This window comes from Engystomops pustulosus, chromosome 10 (genome assembly GCF_040894005.1).
Source record: "Engystomops pustulosus chromosome 10, aEngPut4.maternal, whole genome shotgun sequence".
Taxonomy (NCBI): Eukaryota; Metazoa; Chordata; class Amphibia; order Anura; family Leptodactylidae; genus Engystomops; species Engystomops pustulosus.
The window spans coordinates 88,325,386-88,347,465 of NC_092420.1; the positions used below are offsets into that span (position 1 = coordinate 88,325,386).

The 22,080-nt window shown below is 41.9% G+C and overlaps 1 protein-coding gene across 1 annotated transcript; it reads left to right on the forward strand.

The window, feature by feature from the left end:
- The first annotated feature begins 1,024 nt into the window (after positions 1 to 1,024).
- CDKN2C (cyclin dependent kinase inhibitor 2C) lies at positions 1,025 to 5,189 on the forward strand. The gene is made up of 2 exons (XM_072129143.1): positions 1,025 to 1,171; positions 4,092 to 5,189. The coding sequence occupies exons 1-2, from the start codon at positions 1,043 to 1,045 to the stop codon at positions 4,467 to 4,469; spliced, it is 507 nt and encodes a 168-aa protein (XP_071985244.1). The 5' UTR covers positions 1,025 to 1,042; the 3' UTR covers positions 4,470 to 5,189.
- The last annotated feature ends 16,891 nt before the right edge of the window (positions 5,190 to 22,080 follow it).

The following is a 22,080-nucleotide window of genomic DNA, read 5'->3' on the forward strand; positions in this document are numbered from 1 at the left end:
TCCTGGCTGCACGAGAGTTTAGAACTGGGATGGAGATTTCAGGAAAGGGCGTTAGAGAAGTGAATAAGGAGATATTAGACTGGACAGGACAAGATGAGAGGAGTTAAGGTCTTATGCAGGCTAGTTGGCTGGACATCTTGTGATGGAGGCTGGGTGGCTGATGGAGGCTGGGTGGCTGGACATCATGTGATGGAGGCTGGGTAGCTGGAGATTTTGTGATGGAGGCTGGGTGGCTGGACAACTTGTGATGGGGGCTGGTGAGGTGGGGGAGGACTGAGGGAGAGATCTGGAGGGAGTCTTGCTGCATGGAGAAGGGGAGGCTGAAGAAATGGAGAAGCCCTAAGGCGAGAGGCTGCAGAAGGAAAGAGGGTTGGAGAAGGTGAGAGAAGAGTAATAGAGGTCTAAGGGAGGCTGGACATCTTGTGATAGTGGCTGGACATCTTGTGATGGAGGCTGGACATCTTGTGATGGAGGCTGGACATCTTGTGATGGAGGCTGGACATCTTGTGATGGAGGCTGCACATCTTGTGATGGTAGCTGGACATCTTGTGGTGGTTGCTGGACATCTTGTGATGGAGGCTGGGTTGCTGGACATCTTGTGATGGAGACTGGTCATCTTGTGATGGTAGCTGGACATCTTGTGATGGAGGCTGGGTGGCTGGACATCTTGTGATGGAGGCTGGGTGGCTGGACATCTTGTGATGGAGACTGGTCATCTTGTGGTGGTTGCTGGACATCTTGTGATTGTGGCTGGACATCTTGTGATGGAGGCTGAATGTCAGAGGGTTGGGGAAGGACAGGGCAGGCAGAGGTCTGGATCTGGAGGGAGGCTTGCAGCATGGAGCAGGAGAGGATATTGCAGAGGAGAGAGGGGAGGCTGCACAGAAGAAGAAGAGGGGAGGCTGCAGGGATATCTGCTCATCACGTGTGCCCGGGGGCGGGTCCTGTTTTACGAGTATTTACTACGATCCCCCTATTAGCTCAGAGCCCCGGCTGTCAGCCTGTCCATGCCATGCACTAATAACCCGGACCCCAGCCCAGAATGGCTCAGACACTCGCAGACCTGATGTCAACAGCCGCTGCCCGGGGAGACCTGCACCAACTAGAGGAGCTGCTGCAGAGGACGCCCAATGTGGATGAGCCCAACAGATTCGGCAGGACAGCCCTACAGGTGGGTGCACGCCCGGCACATCGGGGGGATCGGGCAGATCAGCACTGCTGCTCTGTCAAATTCATTGTAAAATAATATATAGCAGGCCCTGTGTACAGTAAGGGTTAATTCCCCCACCTTAAACGATCCCTCAGTGACTTCCTTTGCATGGGGTTAAATGCAAAGATACCCCCATATTTGTTTGGAAACTTGTATAAGCAGGCAGATCCCTGGCTCCATGCAAGATCATCAGCTCCAAATATCTCATAAAGTGAAATAGATTTGGTGTTTGATTCAGCATCTTTCTAAGACACTGTGCACAAAGGGTTAACGTGCCCTGCCAGGTAGTCACACTGAGCAAACACCAAGCCAAAATCTTGTGCTGTCTGCTGCACTCAGACAGGGTGGATCCAGGGCAGATCACTACTTGGGTATCGATTTGTATTCTCATGATTGTTAAATCACCCCCCTTCACCCCTTATTTATGTTCAGGGGGCCTGGAACCCCAAAAAAATCGTTTATAAAATAGAAAACCGATCTGATTCCTGATGATCACACAAGGCCACATGTAGTAAATGCTCTGCAGAACGGGTGCAATCCTCTGCAGAAGGGTGTAGAGTGTAATGCATGACTATACAGGATGCTGCAAAAAGATTTTGGGGATCTGTATCAGCGAAATGACCCCCTGACCCCTATTGTAATGATCAAAGTATTCCCAAATATTCTACATAGACATATTGTAACATATAAAATTGATACTTATAACCTTATACCAGAGGATACACTAGGTGCTGCTGGTGTATTCTGATTTTATCCAAAATCTATGCTAGATTTGCTTTCAGGGATCCATATTTTGTAGTGAAATAGAGTTATAATTTTCAGTAGATATTATAATTCTTGACAATGTCTTGCAATGAGCAGAGGAGGGGGAGAGAGGCCTGGGACAGCCTGTCCATGAGAGGGAAGGTGACAGCAGGGCCCATGTGTGTCAGGCCTCACCATGATGTGATGTAACCCATGTACTACACATACAACATGTGATATTATACCTGTATTATAGTCACTGTACACACAGGCCTGCTGCTATTACCGCATCTCCAGTGTGCACGCTGCGTCTATTTCGTTATCCCAGCCGAGCACATGCTTCTCTCTGAAGGATGGTGAAAGATTGTACCGACTGTGATCGGCTGCTCCTATCTATAAACATTTACAAAGATCGATGTGTCAATATTTATAAATAATAACAGTCTCCGCAGATTCTATTGTGACCATTTTGTTACATTATTTCCTCCTTTCCCTCCTAAATACTTTGGGTAGTTGTAATTGACTGACTTTCTTCAGATCGTAAGTAAAATAATATTTGAGGAAAGTTGGGGGGATAAGGAGGTCCCTGACTGCTTAACCCTGTGTGTGCTAGCAACTAATGTGAGCATCTCCCGGTCTGCTGCGAATGTACATGACATCTTTCTCCATACAACAAAGACCCAGATTATAAGATAAGACTCCTGAGTGACTTCATCCAGCAGCAGAATGAGCAAGGGCCTAACCTTCCAGCAAGAGCTTATATAATGTCATTATATGTGTGTGTCAATATCGATCTATCTATCTGCATATTTCATATCCATCTGTATCATATCTATTTATCGATCTAGCTATCTATAGAACTAGTAGATAGATAGATACGAATTTATGAACATAATACACTCAGGCAGAGGTGGAGAGATGTATGAAATGATGGCATACAGACAGAAGATCGATTTAATTTGTAGACTGATATGAGATTGATAATAGATTGATAAATAGACATAGACACCACCTTCATTGGTTGAATAGACATATGTCTATTCTATATCTTTTTTTTTTTCAAGCATATACTATGATATGATAGATAGTAAAATACTAGTACATATGTACTAGGCTGTACACACAGTAATATATTTTATTATTAATCATATATTTATTTTTTAACTTGTGTATTAATATATTAATATTACATTGTGTATTTTATTAGTCTAATTCTACCATAAAAAAATATGTATATATATTTCCACTTCTTTGACATTAGGGCCTTTGTAGCAATTTGTTTCGTGTATTGAATGCATCCTATATCTGTTTCCCACTCTATCTATCGATATCAGATATATGATGCATGATAAAAAAGAAACACATATACTTTGTAATGACCCTATAAAAATACATGAATGAATAAATATAGCAATAAATCTATATATGCATAGATATACCGATGTGTTTTTATCGGTTCATGAAACACCTACATGCCTGAGAACCGTTATATATTTTTATTTATTTATTTTCTCATTCATTTCTTTTTGGCCTGTGATATATCATACTAAAGTATGTTAAAATATAGATCTATATATACATAGATATATATGTGTTTTTATTGTTTTTATTGGTCCACTAAACACCTGCACTGGGAATATGCCTGAGAAGCATTATATATACACACCCCCACACACACACACATATATACATTTATATTCGATTTACTCATTTCTTTATTTTTGACCTGTGATATATCATAGTAAGGTACATGTGTATATGTACATTTATTACACACCTTTATGCTAATATAGAACTATTAGAATTGCATACACATATATATCTATATTTAAAAAATGATGCATATGTTGACACACATAAACAGATTTATGGAGATTAATATATTCACTTGTATAATTTTATGATGTGTAATTATATATTTGTAGAATTATATGTTGATATGATTTACTTGTATTAATCGCACGTTTTTATACACAAATGATACAAAATATCTGGTGATATTACCTATACAGTCCATGTTTATGTATAGCACTCTGACATTTGTATAGGCTTTTTATACAGTGTTGACTTGTTTATAGGTCACTGTGTTATTATTATTAATATTATTATTATTATTATTACTGCGTTCCTTCCTCAGGTGTCCAGACTTGGATGCCCAGACATTGCCAGCCTGTTACTGAGAAGAGGTGCAGACCCCAATCTGCGGGACAGTAGTGGCTTCTCTGTTCTCCATGACACAGCCAGAGCTGGCTTCCAGGACACTATGCAGATCCTTCTGGACTTCCATGCTGATGTCAACCTGCAGGACAAAGATGGCAACATAGCCCTGCACCTGGCAGCGATGGAGGGCCACCTACACATGGTCGAGTACCTGGTCCTGCACACTGACACCTGGTTGACCCATAGGAACAGGAATGGGGACACCCCCTGTGACCTGGCTAGGATGTACAACAGGGAGAATGTGGTGATGTGGCTGCAGAGTAATGCCAGGGGCCTGGCAGGAGGTGGGCAGTGATGCCAGGGGATGGTGAAGCAGAAGATGAGCAGCTATGCAGAAGAAGCCAGCAATAAGGCACCTTCCTACATCATTATGGACCTCAGAGACATTATGGCCTCTGCTGGCTGGATGGTAATTTATGAGGGAGGGGCATAATTTTACCCCCTGTAAGGACCTGCTCATTGGATTTGCTTTTACCTGATATAATATTACTGTGAGGGGGGGGATATTATAAAAAAAATGTAGCACTTAGAAGACCAGTCCCAGGGCTCAAACTGGCTGCAAGCACTATTCTGGGGGGGAAGGGACCCCCACAGAGACTGTCCTGATGCTAGGCTTATTTGCTGTATTTACTGAAGATATGCATCCATGTCATGTCCATGTAGACCCCTGCACCCTACACCCTCATCCTTGCATGTAGCAGACCCTGCTCTTTAGACAAACAGTGATGACGAAGACAATTGTCACTGGGCAGAGATGGTGACAATGTTGTACCCTTCTGGTAGAGTCTGTCTACCAGGCCTCTGGTTGTGAAATGGTTAACCCCAGCTCCGGTAATAACCCTCCCCAAAATCTTCTTCCTTGTTCTCCTCTCCTACAGACTGGAGGCCATGCTCCTCTATACTAACCTATACTGCACTATATACTGTCATCCCCCTCATCATCACTATGTGGATGCTCTGTGTACATTGTATGTGCTGTATCATTAGCTGTAAGTAAATCACCTTGGTACGATGATCAGAAGAGCAGTGTCCTCTGTGGCTTTGTTGCTCAAATTTCAACGAAATTATATTATTATTATTTTTTTAACATAATAGCAAGTTTATTGGAACGAATCAAAAAGGGACAAGTTACATACAAATAGAGCATTCGAGTGCAACATACATTTTTTTGGAATACAAGAGATGGTATATGAGATTTTTATGTTTTTTATTCCAATTTTCGGTAAAATCTACTTCCACAGGATTGAAAGATTCAATTGCTGCCGACTTTTACACATTTTTTTCTTAACCTTATCTTTCTGAATAGTCGGGATTTTTCTGCAAAAGGAGGTAAGTTCCACTTTAAGGAAGACTGACATCGATGCCGATGTAGCAGAGCTAAGTGTGTGGTGTAGTGATGCCATGAAGGATGAGAATAGCGAAATATTTAATTAGTCTGCTTTAGTATTGGATTTAATTATTTGATAAATATTTCGACAATAATAATAATAATAACTTTGTGGCCTAAAAATGTGCATCCACAAAAAAAAAACAGTATTGAAAGTTTGTTTCCCGGAATTAATATTAGTATAATAAACAATAGTAATAATAACAAAGCTAGTGATAACATCAATTATACATTAATCAGAATTTTTATTGAATGGAAATTATTGTGATTGCACAAGTGAAATATATTCATGGCTGCCCCTGTATAAATAATATAATGATTGATTATATAAAGAGGATTATTATATGTTGGTAGAAATATATATATATATATATATATATATATATATATATATATATATAGTGACTTGCTGTGTAATGAGAATAGCAAGGATATGCATCTATTATGTTTATCTATATATCTATCAATTAATCTATATCTTCTATATATTTTTCTCTCTGATATCTATCTATTCATTATCTATATCTTCTATATCTTTCTCTCTCTCTTATCTATCGATTATCTATCATTTGTCTCATATGTATCGATTATCTACCTAATTTCCAGCCAGCTACACTTTACATTTGTATCAGTTGCAGCAGAGCTTAATATTTTGTCTATTATATACATCCCAGCATGTAAATCTACTCAATAGTCGATACTTAATAAGGCAACGGAAATCGATATATCGATTATCCACACATACATCGACCTACATGAATAATCTCTCACCTCCACATTTCTATAGAGAGTCATTCATTGCCCTATAAATAGTGCAGAGACAAGTCAAGGCAAGAAAGATCGAAAGGAAAGTGGTTTATAAATGACTGACTATGGGAGGGGGATATGACTGCTACAGACAAGAGAAAAGCTAGAATTGTGTCACATGTGAAGAGCTGTGTGATGGACACATGCAGGGGCAGGAGCCAGCATCTGGGGTGTAGTTTATATAAAATGTACTCTTTTTAAAACTTTAAAGAAAACAAGGCCTCAATATTTCTCCTATTCCTAGGTATTGAGGCCTTGCTGAAATTTGTTGTTTTTCAATGTAATATATATATATATATATATATATATATTTATATATATATATATATATTATCAGCTATATGATTATACATCTTTATATGCTGACAAATATCCACAGCATGAATATGTTTTCCTGTATCATATCTGATATATATATATATATATATATATATATATATATATATATATATATATATATATATATATATAGTGCATAATATATGTGATGTCAATATATATAGACAAATATCAGACAGTAGATAACTTGTCTACAATTGTCATGTTACCGATTTTTTAATTAGATAAATACTGATTGTTAGATTTTGAGCTGCCACGATAGGTATTAGATTGTAATAAAAATAAATGATATTTGGGATTTTTTTTTTTAAATCGAATTCACACATAAATTGCCGAATATTCGTGTACACATTTCCTACTGCTGATATGCGATGTATGTCATTCCATGACCATATAGTAAATTTCTACCCTATCTATCTATTCTTCTATTTGTGCAGTTGTTAATTTTAGTATATATATGTTTCTCATTCGCTCTCTATTATATTAAATCTATCTATCTATCTATCTATCTATCTATCTATCTATCTATCTATCTATATGGCTTCTCCTAAAAAACATAATATGATGGTGTATTTGCTCCCTGTTCACACTTATACCGCAGCTATGCTCCAGTCATCAGTGTCTTGGAAGAGATACACACTCCGGGTCATTCTATAAAATACGTTATTGCATTGAATAAACAAAAATTGTAATAAATACCTGAATACATAGATACATACATAGTTATATACACTATATTTATACAGGAGACAATACAATACAACCTTGTATGTGTTCAGGTATAACCAAAGATAATAGGATAATGAAGGGTTAAGGTGCTGCAGTCCAATAATAAAGACTGAAGAAGGTAACAGTGCGTATATATATATATATATATATATATATATATATATATATATGTATATATATATATATATATATATATACATATATATATATATATATATAATGTATAGAGTGTATACATAAATATACCTAATATAACTAATATACATGAATATAAGAAGCTACTGACTATAATATGATTGTAAAGTTGTGAATATAAGGATCCTCTGTCCAGACATAAAGAAGAGATGATTATATATTTAAATATATGTGGGGAAATAGTATGTACATTTATATGCGATACTATTATACATACAGCATAGTACTTATTAGGGACACAAATGAGTTCTGAATAATAATCATTATATTTATATAGAGAGAGACATAACAATGAGGTATTAAATTATAATAGGCGTGGAAACAATGGACGGATATATATCCATGTACTTAGATATACAGATACTGCAGTATATACTGATATTACCCAATTACTCTATTATTTCATTTTATACCTATACAATAATACACAAATACTGCAATATAACCATACACTTATATAAGACACACTAAACAGAATTTTTATGAGAATATGCGGATAATAATATATGTGTGATATACAGAGATGCTTAATGAAGTTGGAAGAGACTGCTGTTATTATATATTATTAGATAGGATATAAAGGACTGCTGCATAATGAACCATATATAGGTACATGGGGGTCCATTTTATTAATACACGTATAAAAGCAAAGGGGGCTGCAGTATAATAATAAACCTATGGAGATACAAGAGACAGTACAAAAGATCAGGTTGCTGAGACATAAGAGACTGCAGTACAATATATATATTTCAGCATAAATTAGGTGACTGTAGTATTTTATACATTTAAAGTAAGTTACGAAATTGCACTATGATAATAGAGAAATGAGACTGTTTAAGATAATAATCCTACAGACATAATAGACTGTAGCATAATAATATATTGTATTATGATGACATGAGGCTGCACTGCTGTTCAGTAATACTTCTATAGAGGCATAAACACTGCAGCACATGAATATACACTTGGGCACATAAGAGACCACAGAAGAATAAGGAACATAAGATATATTATAAAATGCAGTATGATATACGTATTGATTCTATAGACTGCAGTTTTATAATAGACATGGAGGACAGCAGTGTACTAACAATATACATGGAAACATATAACAGAGTGCTATAGTATAATATGCATAAAACATAGCCTGTATCATTATAATATTCATATAGAGACATAGCAGACTGTAATAAAATAATATAGACATATATCTGGTTGCAGTATAATAATAATAATAATCCTTCGGATATAACCTATGGGCAGCACATGGGCTCCTGGCTCCTATAGGCTCCGCAGCTTCTCCCTGGCACAGCAGAGGGCACCGTGCCCCGGGTGCTGCAGTCTGGACCGGAACCAGGATATCAAACAGTATGAGCAGTCTCTTCCTTTCTTTGTCTCTTTCTTCCTTTTTTTTCTTTCTCAGTTTCTTCATCATTTTTTCTCTCCGCCTCTTCATCTCTATTTCTTTCTCCTCTCTCCCTCTTTCTCTCTCTCTATCCGACTTTCTGTCTCTATCTTTCTTTCTCTATATATATCTCTCTCTTTCTCTATCCTTCTCCCTGTCTGTCTCTTTCTATCTCCTCTCTCTCTTTCTTCATCTGTCTCGTTCCTTCTCTATCTCATCCTTTCTCTCTCTCTCTCTTCTTTCTATATATCTCCTTCTCTTTCTCTCTCTTTCTATCTCCTTCTCTCTCTTTCTCCGACTCTTCCTCTCTCTTTCTATCTCATTCTCTCTCTTTCTATCTCCTTCTCCGACTCTTCCTCTCTCTTAGTTTCTTTTCTCTCTTCCTGTCCAGATACATTTGAATTTTCCGCGCCTGGTGTAACAGTTTCCTCCTCCTGGTAGTTGAGCTCCTGCCCATCTCACAGCCTGACCCTGAGCAGTCCCTCCTGCTGTGGCCAGTGCCAGGCTCTGTCCCCGGTGCCCTATCCTTCCCTCCATCTTCCTCCTTCCCTCTATCTCTCCTGCATTGCCCCCATCCCCAGCAGAGGCTGCAGCAGATTCCATCTCTGGGGGCTCCTCCTGTAACATCTTCTTCTCTGCTGCAGAATTGGTGTCTGATGCCCAGATATAGCGGGTAACCTCTTGTATCCCGGATCCTGCCCTGTGTGCAGAGGCTTCGTGCTCTGATGTATCCACAGCTCCGGCTCCAGCCAGTCTCCTGCAGGAAGGAGGTTCTGCCCAGTCTGGATCCTACAGAACATACGGGACATCTGCTGCAGAGCTCTGACACTTCCTGATGGAAACCTTTACCATGCTCAGTGTGCTGATCGCAGGCTCGTACACAGGGCAGAGTCACTGCAGAGGGCACTGCATATAAATGCATAAGGTGAAAAGCATGGCACAGAGAGACTGCATGGGTGTCACAGGCTGGAGATCATCTACAAAGGGCAGAGACAGACAGCATGGGGGTCACAGGCAAGATATCCACTACAGATGGCACTGCCTTAGTGCATGCAGGTCACATACTGGATCCACTACAGATGGCACTGCCTGAGTGCATGCAGGTCACATACTAGAGATCCACTACAGATGACACTGCCTTAGTGCATGCAGGTCACATACTGGATCCACTACAGATGTACTACCTGAGTGCATGCAGGTCCCATACTGGATCCTCTACAGATGGCACTGCCTGAGTGCATGCAGGTCACATACTGGATCCACTACAGATGGTACTACCTGAGTGCATGCAGGTCACATACTAGATCCACTACAGATGGCACTGCCTGAGTGCATGTAGGTCACATACTAGATACACTACAGATGGCACTGCCTGAGTGCATGTAGGTCACATACTGATCCACTACAGATGGCACTGCCTAAGTGCATGCAGGTCACATACTAGATCCACTACAGATGGCACTGCCTGAGTGCATGCAGGTCACATACTAGATCCACTATAGATGGCACTGCCTGAGTGCATGTAGGTCACATACTGATCCACTACAGATGGCACTGCCTGAGTGCATGCAGGTCACATACTGGATCCACTACAGATGGCACTGCCTGAGTGCATGCAGGTCACATACTGGATCCACTACAGATGGCACTGCCTGAGTGCATGCAGGTCACATACTAGAGATCCACTACAGATGACACTGCCTGAGTGCATGCAGGTCACATACTAGATCCACTACAGATGGCACTGCCTGAGTGCATGCAGGTCACATACTGGATCCACTACAGATGGCACTGCCTGAGTGCATGCAGGTCACATACTAGAGATCCACTACAGATGACACTGCCTGAGTGCATGCAGGTCACATACTGGATCCACTACAGATGGAACTGCCTGAGTGCATGCAGGTCACATACTGGATCCACTACAGATGGCACTGCCTGAGTGCATGCAGGTCACATACTGGATCCACTACAGATGGCACAGCCTGAGTGCTTGCAGGTCACATACTGGATCCACTGCAGATGGCTCTGCCTGAGTGCATGCAGGTCACATACTGGATCCACTACAGATGGCACAGCCTGAGTGCATGCAGGTCACATACTGGATCCACTACAGATGGCACTGCCTGAGTGCACGCAGGTCACATACTGGATCCACTACAGATGGCACTGGTGGAGTGCATGCAGGTTACATACTGGATCCACTACAAATGGCACAGCCTGAGTGCATGCAGGTCACATACTGGATCCACTACAGATGGCACTGCCTGAGTGCATGCAGGTCACATACTGGATCCACTACAGATGGAACTGCCTGAGTGCATGCAGGTCACATACTGGATCCACTACAGATGGAACTGCCTGAGTGCATGCAGGTCACATACTGGATCCACTGCAGATGGCTCTGCCTGAGTGCATGATGGTCACATACTAGATCCACTACAGATGGCACTGCCTGAGTGCATGCAGGTCACATACTGGAGATCCACTACAGATGGCACTGCCTGAGTGCACGCAGGTCACATACTGGATCCACTACAGATGGCACTGCCTGAGTGCATGATCGTCACATACTAGATCCACTACAGATGGCACTGCCTGAGTGCATGATGGTCACTTACTAGATCCACTACAGATGGCACAGCCTGAGTGCATGCAGGTCACATACTGGATCCACTACAGATGGCACTGCCTGAGTGCATGCAGGTCATATACTAGAGATCCACTACGGAGGGCACAGACAGTCTTCGTGCATGTTCAAACCTAATCTCTGATGCAATGTACTTTATGTGTATCAGATCCTACCTCCTGGAGGTGCACTCTAGTACTAAGCAGCGGACAAGCACCAAACCTCACTCTACACATTAATGTCTCATTTTTTTTAAAATTAAAATAATATATTAATGACTATGAAGTGTAAATGAAAGTTTTTAAAAGAAATCTACAATAAACCTTTAGAAACAACACACCCACAATTGTGTTTTAATGACTTTATGGGCGCGTTGGGGTATTTGCGCAATTCTTTGTGTCTTTTTCCCGCAGTGCGCTGGAGTTCGTCATGTAACAGTAATCCCGGTTTGCACCTAATTTTGTAACTTTGTATTTCTTCTGCTTCAAGATGTTTGTAGCCAAAACTACAAAGACAAATGAGGTGTAAAAATAGACTCACTAAAAGGTGCAAAAAGAGTTCAGTTAAGGGAAAAAAATGACCCCCAATGTGTATAAAAGGCTTAAAGGAAATCACCAGGATGAAGGATTGTAAACTAAGAACACTTACATACAGGTGTGTGCCCCCTCTGGTCAGATCTGCTTTTCTTTTACCTCCTCATGTCCTTGTCTTTACAAAAAAAAAAAAAGGCTTTAAAATCATGCAAATGAGCCTCAGGAGCTTCGGCTCAAATATCAGTTATGAAGCTCGGAGCCACTGAGGCTCATTTGCATAATGCAAAGCCCATTTTTTAATTCAAAATAAGGGCATTAGGAGCGTAAAGAAGAGCATTGTACTGGGTTTACAAGCCTTCATCCTGGTGATAGATGTCCTTTATGTAATGTACATAAATTCATAGATGGATCACTGACTCATCTGCACGAATGCCAGACGCTACTATTCTAGAAATTGACTTTACATTAAACTAGATTGTATCATTCTTTTTATAGTAGAGATTTGATAGTAGAGATTCATTAAATTTAAAAAAATGTCTGTGATTTATGATTTTTTTTTTGGATTAATGACCTATACATTTATATTTATGATATAAGAAATACGCAGGTATGGAGGATGGTATTGTCAATGTTGATGTTACTATATAGAAATTGGCTGCTGCACCTGCACTGGGCCCACAAGACATAACAGTCCTGGAAATCCCATAGAAGTCAATGGAGTTTCCTGATATTGGACCTTATGTCATCACACACGTATCCCATAAATAGAGAATTATAATTATAGAAGGAAAATCCCTTTAAGGGCACCATTGCACAGTGGATTGGATGGGATGTGACGGCTGCATAATTTTTTACAAAATTAATAGTTAGTGACTGTATCATGAAATGTTAACATTATACAGTAAAAAAAACAAACCTCTTGTATTGTTTATTAGAAAAATGCCTTAATTGGATGCGTCCAGTTGCATCTCAGACGATCCATGGCTGCATTGTTAATTTTCACCCCAATAAGGTCAAGGATACAAGTTATTTTGTTCAAGTGTGCGCACAATTCACAATTCTAGTGCTAAGGTTACCATATGACTGAGGCTACATTGTAACAGTAACTTCAAGGGTTTGGACAAAGTTTGAAGGAAGTCCAGGCCCATTAGTGCCAAATCCACCAATTTAAAAGGGTTCTACGAAGTTTACAAAAACAGTGACCACTGGCTACTGGGGGCCAAGCACTGTGATTACTGGCTATTGGGGGCAGGCAGAGGGACTACTGGCTACTGGGGACAGGCACTGTGAATATTAGCTTCTTGGGGAAGTAGCTCACTACTGGTTATTGGGGGCAGGCACTGGGGCTATGTACTGCTCTTTGTTCTGTGGCTGTATTTATGATATGATCTTGGCTCTGGTGCTGTAGTTAACTTGTTGCTGGTGTTATATGTCTTCTATCCTCTGGATACAGTTAACACAACATTTTTGTCTTTATGGTTTGCTAAAGGGAATAGACAAATACAATGGGGCACATGTACTTACCCGATCCTGCGCGATCCTCGATCCGGAATGTCCGCCGGAATGCACATCTGCCGCGATTCACTAAGATCGTGCGCCCGATATCCTGCATGTGTCGCTTCCCCACTCAGTTCTGCCGGAGCTCACCATCTTCTTCCTGGTGCATGTAAGTGCATTGGATGCGCTTAGTCCAAATCAGTCGGATTGTCCGACGGCCCGACCCCCGATTTTTGTCGTATGCACCAAAATCCGATCGCAAGAGACACAATCCTCGGCGCGATCCCCGAAAATTTGGAAACCCCACGAAAATGCGGCCGCGGGACCCTTAGTAAATAACCCCAAATATATTAATATAAAGTGGATTTTAGCTATTGGAATTGTTGTTTGGAGTAGATATCATTTTTTTCTCTCTTTTCGCTCCCAAAGTAAGGAGCCTGTTCTTTAAACTTTGAATCCCCTGTTATCCCCAGTCCTATGGATAATAATATGTTTTAAACATGAAGATTTCTCGGCTCCCTATGGAAAGATGGAACCTGACATGGATGCCCTATGGGGAATTCACATTGCTGCGGTGCCGGATGTATCACCAATGGAGCCTAATGGATCTTACTTCTATTCTTCCCATCCAATGTCACTGAGGCGCAGATGGCAGTGTGAATGGGGCTTAGTGATATGTCTTAATCACAGGAATGCAGACCTGGGTTGTCCTGGCTGCCTGTGTTCGCTGGCATTACATAGCACCTACAAATATTTATACTAAGTAAACAGGTTTGGTGTAATGCAAACAGCAACTTTATAAGCAAAAAGCAGTACACAAGGTGTATAATAGTCCTCGCAATCCCAGAGATCTTATCACCTTACGGGTATAGCCACACAGGACATTGCAAAATCTGCTGGTTTTACACAATGGCGCAAATTTGCTATGGATTAAACCCTCTGCAATTTCCAATTTCATCCACTTTGCTGCTAATGTAATAAAGTGGAATAAAAATTTGCACAAAAATCTGCAGCAATATCTTATAATGGAACTGTGGCTGCATCTGTATTGCAATCAGTAAGGGGTAATGTAGAATACCCCATCATACATACATGTATAGACATAGCCAAGCACCTTCTGATACCCCCCTGCACCGGGCATGAGGACATGAAGGTAGATAATAAATAAATATCTCAGTATAATGGGGTGGTTTATCATGGTTTGGGGGGGGGGGCGGGGGTGGTACCCGCCTGTGCAGTAGCAGGTTCAGGCACAGGCTGTAACACAGTTTTATGGTTCTGTGCCAGTTGTGGCCTGCGCCGGGCAATTGTGCCCATAGCGCCAGATATCTATCAGGAGGAGAGAGCCTTGGGGTCCGCCTGCATATCCCCAAATCACCCCCCTGCAGCCTATGTACAAAACAATTTCCCTTTGGGATCATTATACTGTATTGTACGGTATCATATCATATTATATTAGATTGTACATAGTGTCCTATCTGGAGGCAGAATGTTATAGAACAGGAGGAGCTGAGCAGATTGTACATAGTGTCCTATCTGCAGGAAGCATGTTATAGAGCAGGAAGAGCTGAGCAGATTCTACATTGTGTCCTATCCTCACACAGCATGTTATAGAGCAGAAGGAGCTGAGCAGGTTGTACATAGTGTCCTATCTGAAGGCAGAATGTAATAGAGCCGGAGGAGCTGAGCAGATTCTACATTGTGTCCTATCCTCACGCAGCATGTTATAGAGCAGAAGGAGCTGAGCAGATTGTACACAGTGTCATATCTGCAGGCAGAATGTAATAGAGCCGGAGGAGCTGAGCAGATTCTACATTGTGTCCTATCCTCACGCAGCATGTTATAGAGCAGGAGGAGCTGAGCAGATTCTACATTGTGTCCTATCCTCACGCAGCATGTTATAGAGCAGAAGGAGCTGAGCAGATTGTACACAGTGTCATATCTGCAGGCAGAATGTAATAGAGCCGGAGGAGCTGAGCAGATTCTACATTGTGTCCTATCCTCACGCAGCATGTTATAGAGCAGGAGGAGCTGAGCAGTTTGTACATAGTGATCTATATGAAGGCAGAATGTTATAGTGCAGGAGGAGCTGAGCAGATTGTACACAGTGTGCTATCTGCAGGCAGCATGATATAGAGCAGGAGGAGCTGAGCAGATTGTACATAGTGTCATATCTGCAGGCAGCATGTTATAGAGCAGGAGGAGCTGAGCAGATTGTACATAGTGTCATATCTGCAGGAAGCATGTTATAGAGCAGGAGGAGCTGAGCAGTTTGTACATAGTGTCCTATCTGCGGGCAGCATGTTATAGAGCAGGAGGAGCTGAGCAGTTTGTACATAGTGTCCTATCTGCGGGCAGCTTGTTATAGAGCAGGAGGAGCTGAGCAGTTTGTACATAGTGATCTATATGAAGGCAGAATGTTATAGAGTAGGAGGAGTTGAGCAGATTTTACATAGTGTCCTATCTGCTGACAGCTCGTTGTAGAGCAGGAGGAGATACTCAGACTGTACATAGGGGAGGATTTAGTCGTACAAGTCATGTACTGGTGCATGGCCAGGAACTACTGCTATTTCCCTTATTCTTCCTCCATGCCAAATAGATGGGGCATGGTGTGGAGCGAACACAATGGGGCTTATTTACTAAGGGTCGCGGATCGCACTTTCTCCGGGCTGTTTGCCGTTTTCATGGATTTGCGCAGCTGTGACAGATATTTAAGAGAGGTTTGTGCTGGGATTGAGTTGCATGTGATTGGATTACGGCGCGGCTGCGCTGCTTCCATGCAACAGAAATCGAGGGGCGTGCCATCGGACGATCCGACTGATTCAGACTGAGAGCGGGATTTAACTTTCAAATTGTGTGGCAAGACAACGCACTTACATGCACCGGCAAGAAGAAGGTGAACTCCAGCGGACCTGAGCGGGGAAGCGACACATGTAGGGTATCGGGCACACAATCTTAGTGAATCGCGGCACAGTGTATGATTGTCGGACAATGCACTTTCAGCTAACTCCAAGGAACGGGTAAGTAAATGTGCCACAATGTGCCACTGCTTGATAAATCCCCCCTTAGTGTCCTATCTACAGGCAGCGTTATAGAGCAGGAGGAGCTGAGCAGATTGTATGTAGTGTCCTATCTGCCGGCAGCATGTTATAGAGCAGGACGAGCTGAGCAGATTGTACATAGTGTCCTATCTGCAAGCAGCATGTTATAGAGCAGGAGGAGCTGAGCAGATTGTACATAGTGTCCTATCTGCAGGCAGCATGTTATAGAGCAGGAGCAGCTGAGCATATTGTACATAGTGTCCTATCTGCAGGCAGCATGTTATAGAGCAGGAGGAGCTGAGCAGATTGTACATATTGTCATATCTGCAGGCAGCATGTTATAGAGCAGGAGGAGCTGAGCAGATTGTACATAGTGTCCTATCTGCAGGCAGCATGTTATAGAGCAGGAGGAGCTGAGCAGATTGTACATAGTGTCCTACCTGCAGGCAGCATGTTATAGAGCAGGAGGAGCTGAGCATATTAAGCACCCTTGCCACAGGTTCAGATTGTCATTTTTCATCTGGGAAAACCCATCTCCAATTTCATATTCACTGTCAACAAATGTAAATGACATCATTCACATCTGCGATCAGGTATAAAATGTTTATTGTGCTGTATAAGGAAGATTCTTCAGGCTTGTGCTGTCATTTACAAGTGTTTGCAGATAAAAATAACATCACACTGCGCCAACTTTGCCACAAGTCATTGTGTGATATTTCTGTTCTTCCTTCTAATAATATGAAGTGGAGTCCAGCGCATTGTACCACAGCACGACTGACAGGCGGCTATGAATGCAGTTTTGAATGCAATTTGAAGACAGAAAACTATCACTGCAGTGATGCATAAACCACAATCTGCTCACCTCCTCCTATTCTATACCATGTTTCTTGTACATAGGACACTATGTACAATCTGCTCATATCCTCCTGCTCTATAACATACTAGCTGTAGATAGGGCACTATGTACAATCTGCTCAGCTCCTCCTGCTCTATAACATGCTGCCTGCAGATAGGACACTATGTACAATCTGCTCAGCTCCTCCTGCTCTATAACATGCTGCCTGCAGATAGGACACTATGTACAGTCTGCTCAGCTCCTCCTGCTCTATAACATGCTGCTTGCATATAGTTTATTGTGTACAATCTGCTCATTTCCTACTGCTCTATAACATGCTGCCTGCAGATATGACATTGTGTTCCCTTTCTAACAGCAGCATGTTTTTGTTGAAAAGTTTATTAATGTTACTTTTCACCAATTGACTTTGAAAAATACAGAACATCTGATACTTTTAATGTAAATTAATTTCCCTTTAACTGTTCGAAGTTTATTCAAACCTGTAGCACCGCATCCAGTATCAGTTCCTAGAAGAACGCTGTGTACATAGTCTTCAGTCCGGCTCGGCTATTGTGTCAGTGTATACACAGATAAGGCCCAGCCCTAATGATTTCTACATTGTGTACATATACGACTTCCCGTAAGTCTCGCTCATAACCTTCACGTAAACCTCATTGTACTGGAGTCATGTATATCAGGATGCGTCGTCACCATATCGCAGCATCCGTATATTAGAAATGTCCTATGAAATTTCTAGGGTGGTCCGTCCATGTGCTGTATATTCTGTACAGATGTATGGAAAATGCTAAATCTATATGCAACAGTAAATGGAACCTTATACATCACTGCACCCAGGGATCCGTAATTTTGTCCGCCAGCTAAAATGGACGACGAATCTGCATGAGCGCCGGCATATGATAATTCTCCCCCTCTGTCCCTAGGTGGCAGCGCCCTTGGGCCATGCCCCATTTTGTCGCGCCGCATACATCAAGAGGCCGGCGGGTGGCACGGCAGGCGAGCAAATCGGACCTGCCGTAGTTTCGCGTAAAAACCAGCAAACGAAACTTCACTGGTTTGACAAAAGAATGCAGACACAGGACAGGAACGTCTCGTGCCTTTCCCCTCCACCGGCCGCCTCGCTACGCCCCCTCCACACCCACATGGCGTGTTGGCGGCGTATTCACAATTTGCGATTATTCCACTGGCAGAGAATTAGTGATAAATCTCCCCATCTGATGTTATGACTGATAGGAAGACACTATGGGGGACATGTATTATAGCATCTGCGCTAAAAAATTGCCGGGATTGTAATGTTTTTTTGGCGCAGAATTGTTGCGGATCATTTATAATGAGTTTGCGCCAGAAAGAACAGATGTTTCCGACTATCCCGACTCCTCCGCCTTTTTTTTTTGGCACAAGTGGGCGTGGCCTTACCTTTCCCCATTATCCGTCACATTTATGTGTATTTTGTCGGCATTTTTAGCCGCAATTTTTGGCACACAATAGACCAGAAAAAAAATGGTCAGAGAGCAAAATTAAGACGCAGTCCATGTAAGATTTTGGCGCACATCTCATTGATGTCACCATTCTTATGGCGCACGACTGATTACTACCATCTACCCATTAATTACTAACAGCCATGCGCCACTTTAATACATCGGGCTGTGCTTTCCGGAGACTGATCTCCGATGCCGACAGTCGTGCCTGCGCCAGAATTAGTAACGCAATGGCGGATGACATGAAATTTACATTCATGTCAATGAGAATTTTCACTGATTCATGAAACCCGCGTTCGTAAATTTGTTTAACGGAAGTAAGAGGCGGAGGTACCAGGGGAAGACAGACGTATAATCGTACAGAACCGCATATTCGCCACTCTACGACCATAGAGATATATTTGGACTGAGATCTGTATACGCCACCCACAGGTAATTGTAACGCTTCGTTTTTCTTACTGCTGCGGGTCGAGGGCTGGGGTCATCCTATACATCAGCCTGTTATATAGTATTATTGTAGTCTTTAACCTCTCCAGTGCCAGGACCCCAGTGTGTGCAGCGCTGGCACACAAGCAGTTAACGCCTGCAGTATGGACTAAATCTGGTTCTGTAATGAGACGGCCCCGGTGTGTTTACCCCAAATAACGCAGTCTGAATGCTGATCCCTCATGTAACCTCACACACTCTATATTCGGAGCGCTGCTCTTCCTATTGGATCTTAAGGAACCACCAGTTCTTTTTGGCTGTAACCCCCTCAAATCAGGGCCAGCCAGAGCCGGCACCCCCAGGCACCCTGCATGTCATTAAAGTGCAGTGCACGGCTCTGTGCCACTCATTGGGCCACCGGGAGAACACAAGGGAGAAAGCGGTTAGAGGTGAAGAGAGGTCCCGGGTATAAATAGCATCTGGTTAGATTATGGGGAGAGGGAAAAAGTCATCCCTAAACTTTCCGTCGTCTTATGTGACCACAAGGTTCTCACTCGTCTCTGTACAGTATAACATACATAGACCCTCTATCTGTCCTAACAGACAGCGCTCACACACACCTCAACCCTGAATGTACAGAACACATGTATATACAGGGGCGGAACCAGTAACCACCGGGTCCCTGAGCAGCACTTAGATGGGGGCCTCATCTGCAGCAAGACATTTCTAAGTGCCTAATAATAATACACACAGTGATGTCACAGTACAAGGATAATACACACAGTGATGTCACAGTACAGAAATAATACACACAGTGATGTCACAGTACAGGGATAATACACACAGTGATGTCACAGTACAGGGATAATACACACAGTGATGTCACAGTACAGAAATAATACACACAGTGATGTCACACAGTACAGGGATAATACACACAGTGATGTCACAGTACAGGGATAATACACACAGTGATGTCACAGTACAGGGATAATACACACAGTGATGTCACAGTACAGAAATAATACACACAGTGATGTCACAGTACAGGGATAATACACACAGTGATGTCACAGTACAGGGATAATACACACAGTGATGTCACAGTACAGAAATAATACACACAGTGATGTCACACAGTACAGGGATAATACACACAGTGATGTCACAGTACAGGGATAATACACACAGTGATCTCACAGTACAGGGATAATACACACAGTGATGTTACAGTACAGGGATAATACACACAGTGATGTCACAGTACAGAGATAATACACACAGTGATGTCACTGTACAGGAATAATACACACAGTGATGTCACAGTACAGGGATAATACACACAGTGATGTCACAGTACAGGGATAATACACACAGTGATGTCACAGTACAGGGATAATACACACAGTGATGTCACAGTACAGGGATAATACACACAGTGATGTCACAGTACAGGGATAATACACACAGTGATGTCACAGTACAGGGATAATACACACAGTGATGTCACAGTACAGGGATAATACACACTATGATGTCCCAGTACAGAGATAATACACACAGTGATGTCACAGTACAGGAATAATACACACAGTGATGTCACAGTACAGGGATAATAAACACAGTGATGTCACAGTACAGGGATAATACACACAGTGATGTCACAGTACAGGGATAATACACACAGTGATGTCCCGGTACAGGGATAATACACACAGTGATGTCACAGTACAGGAATAATACACACAGTGATGTCACAGTACAGGAATAATACACACAGTGATGTCACAGTACAGGGATAATACACACAGTGATGTCACAGTACAGGGATAACACACACAGTGATGTCACAGTACAGAGATAATACACACAGTGATGTCACAGTACAGGGATAATACACACAGTGATGTCACAGTACAGGGATAATACACACAGTGATGTCCCAGTACAGGGATAATACACACAGTGATGTCACAGTACAGGAATAATACACGCAGTGATGTCACAGTACAGAGATAATACACACAGTGATGTCCCAGTACAGGGATAATACACACAGTGATGTCACAGTACAGGGAGAATACACACAGTGATGTCACAGTACAGATATAATAATACACAGGGATGTCACAATACAGAGATAATACACACAGTGATGTCACAGTACAGATATAATAATACACAGTGATGTCACAATACAGAGATAATACACACAGTGATGTCACAGTACAGATGTAATAATACACAGTGATGTCACAGTACAGGAATAATACACACAGTGATGTCACAGTACAGGGATAATACACACAGTGATGTCACAGTACAGGGATAATACACACAGTGATGTCACAGTACAGAGATAATACACACAGTGATGTCACAGTACAGGGATAATACACACAGTGATGTCACAGTACAGGGATAATACACACAGTGATGTCCCAGTACAGGGATAATACACACAGTGATGTCACAGTACAGGAATAATACACACAGTGATGTCACAGTACAGGGATAATACACACAGTGATGTCACAGTACAGGGATAATACACACAGTGATGTCCCAGTACAGGGATAATACACAC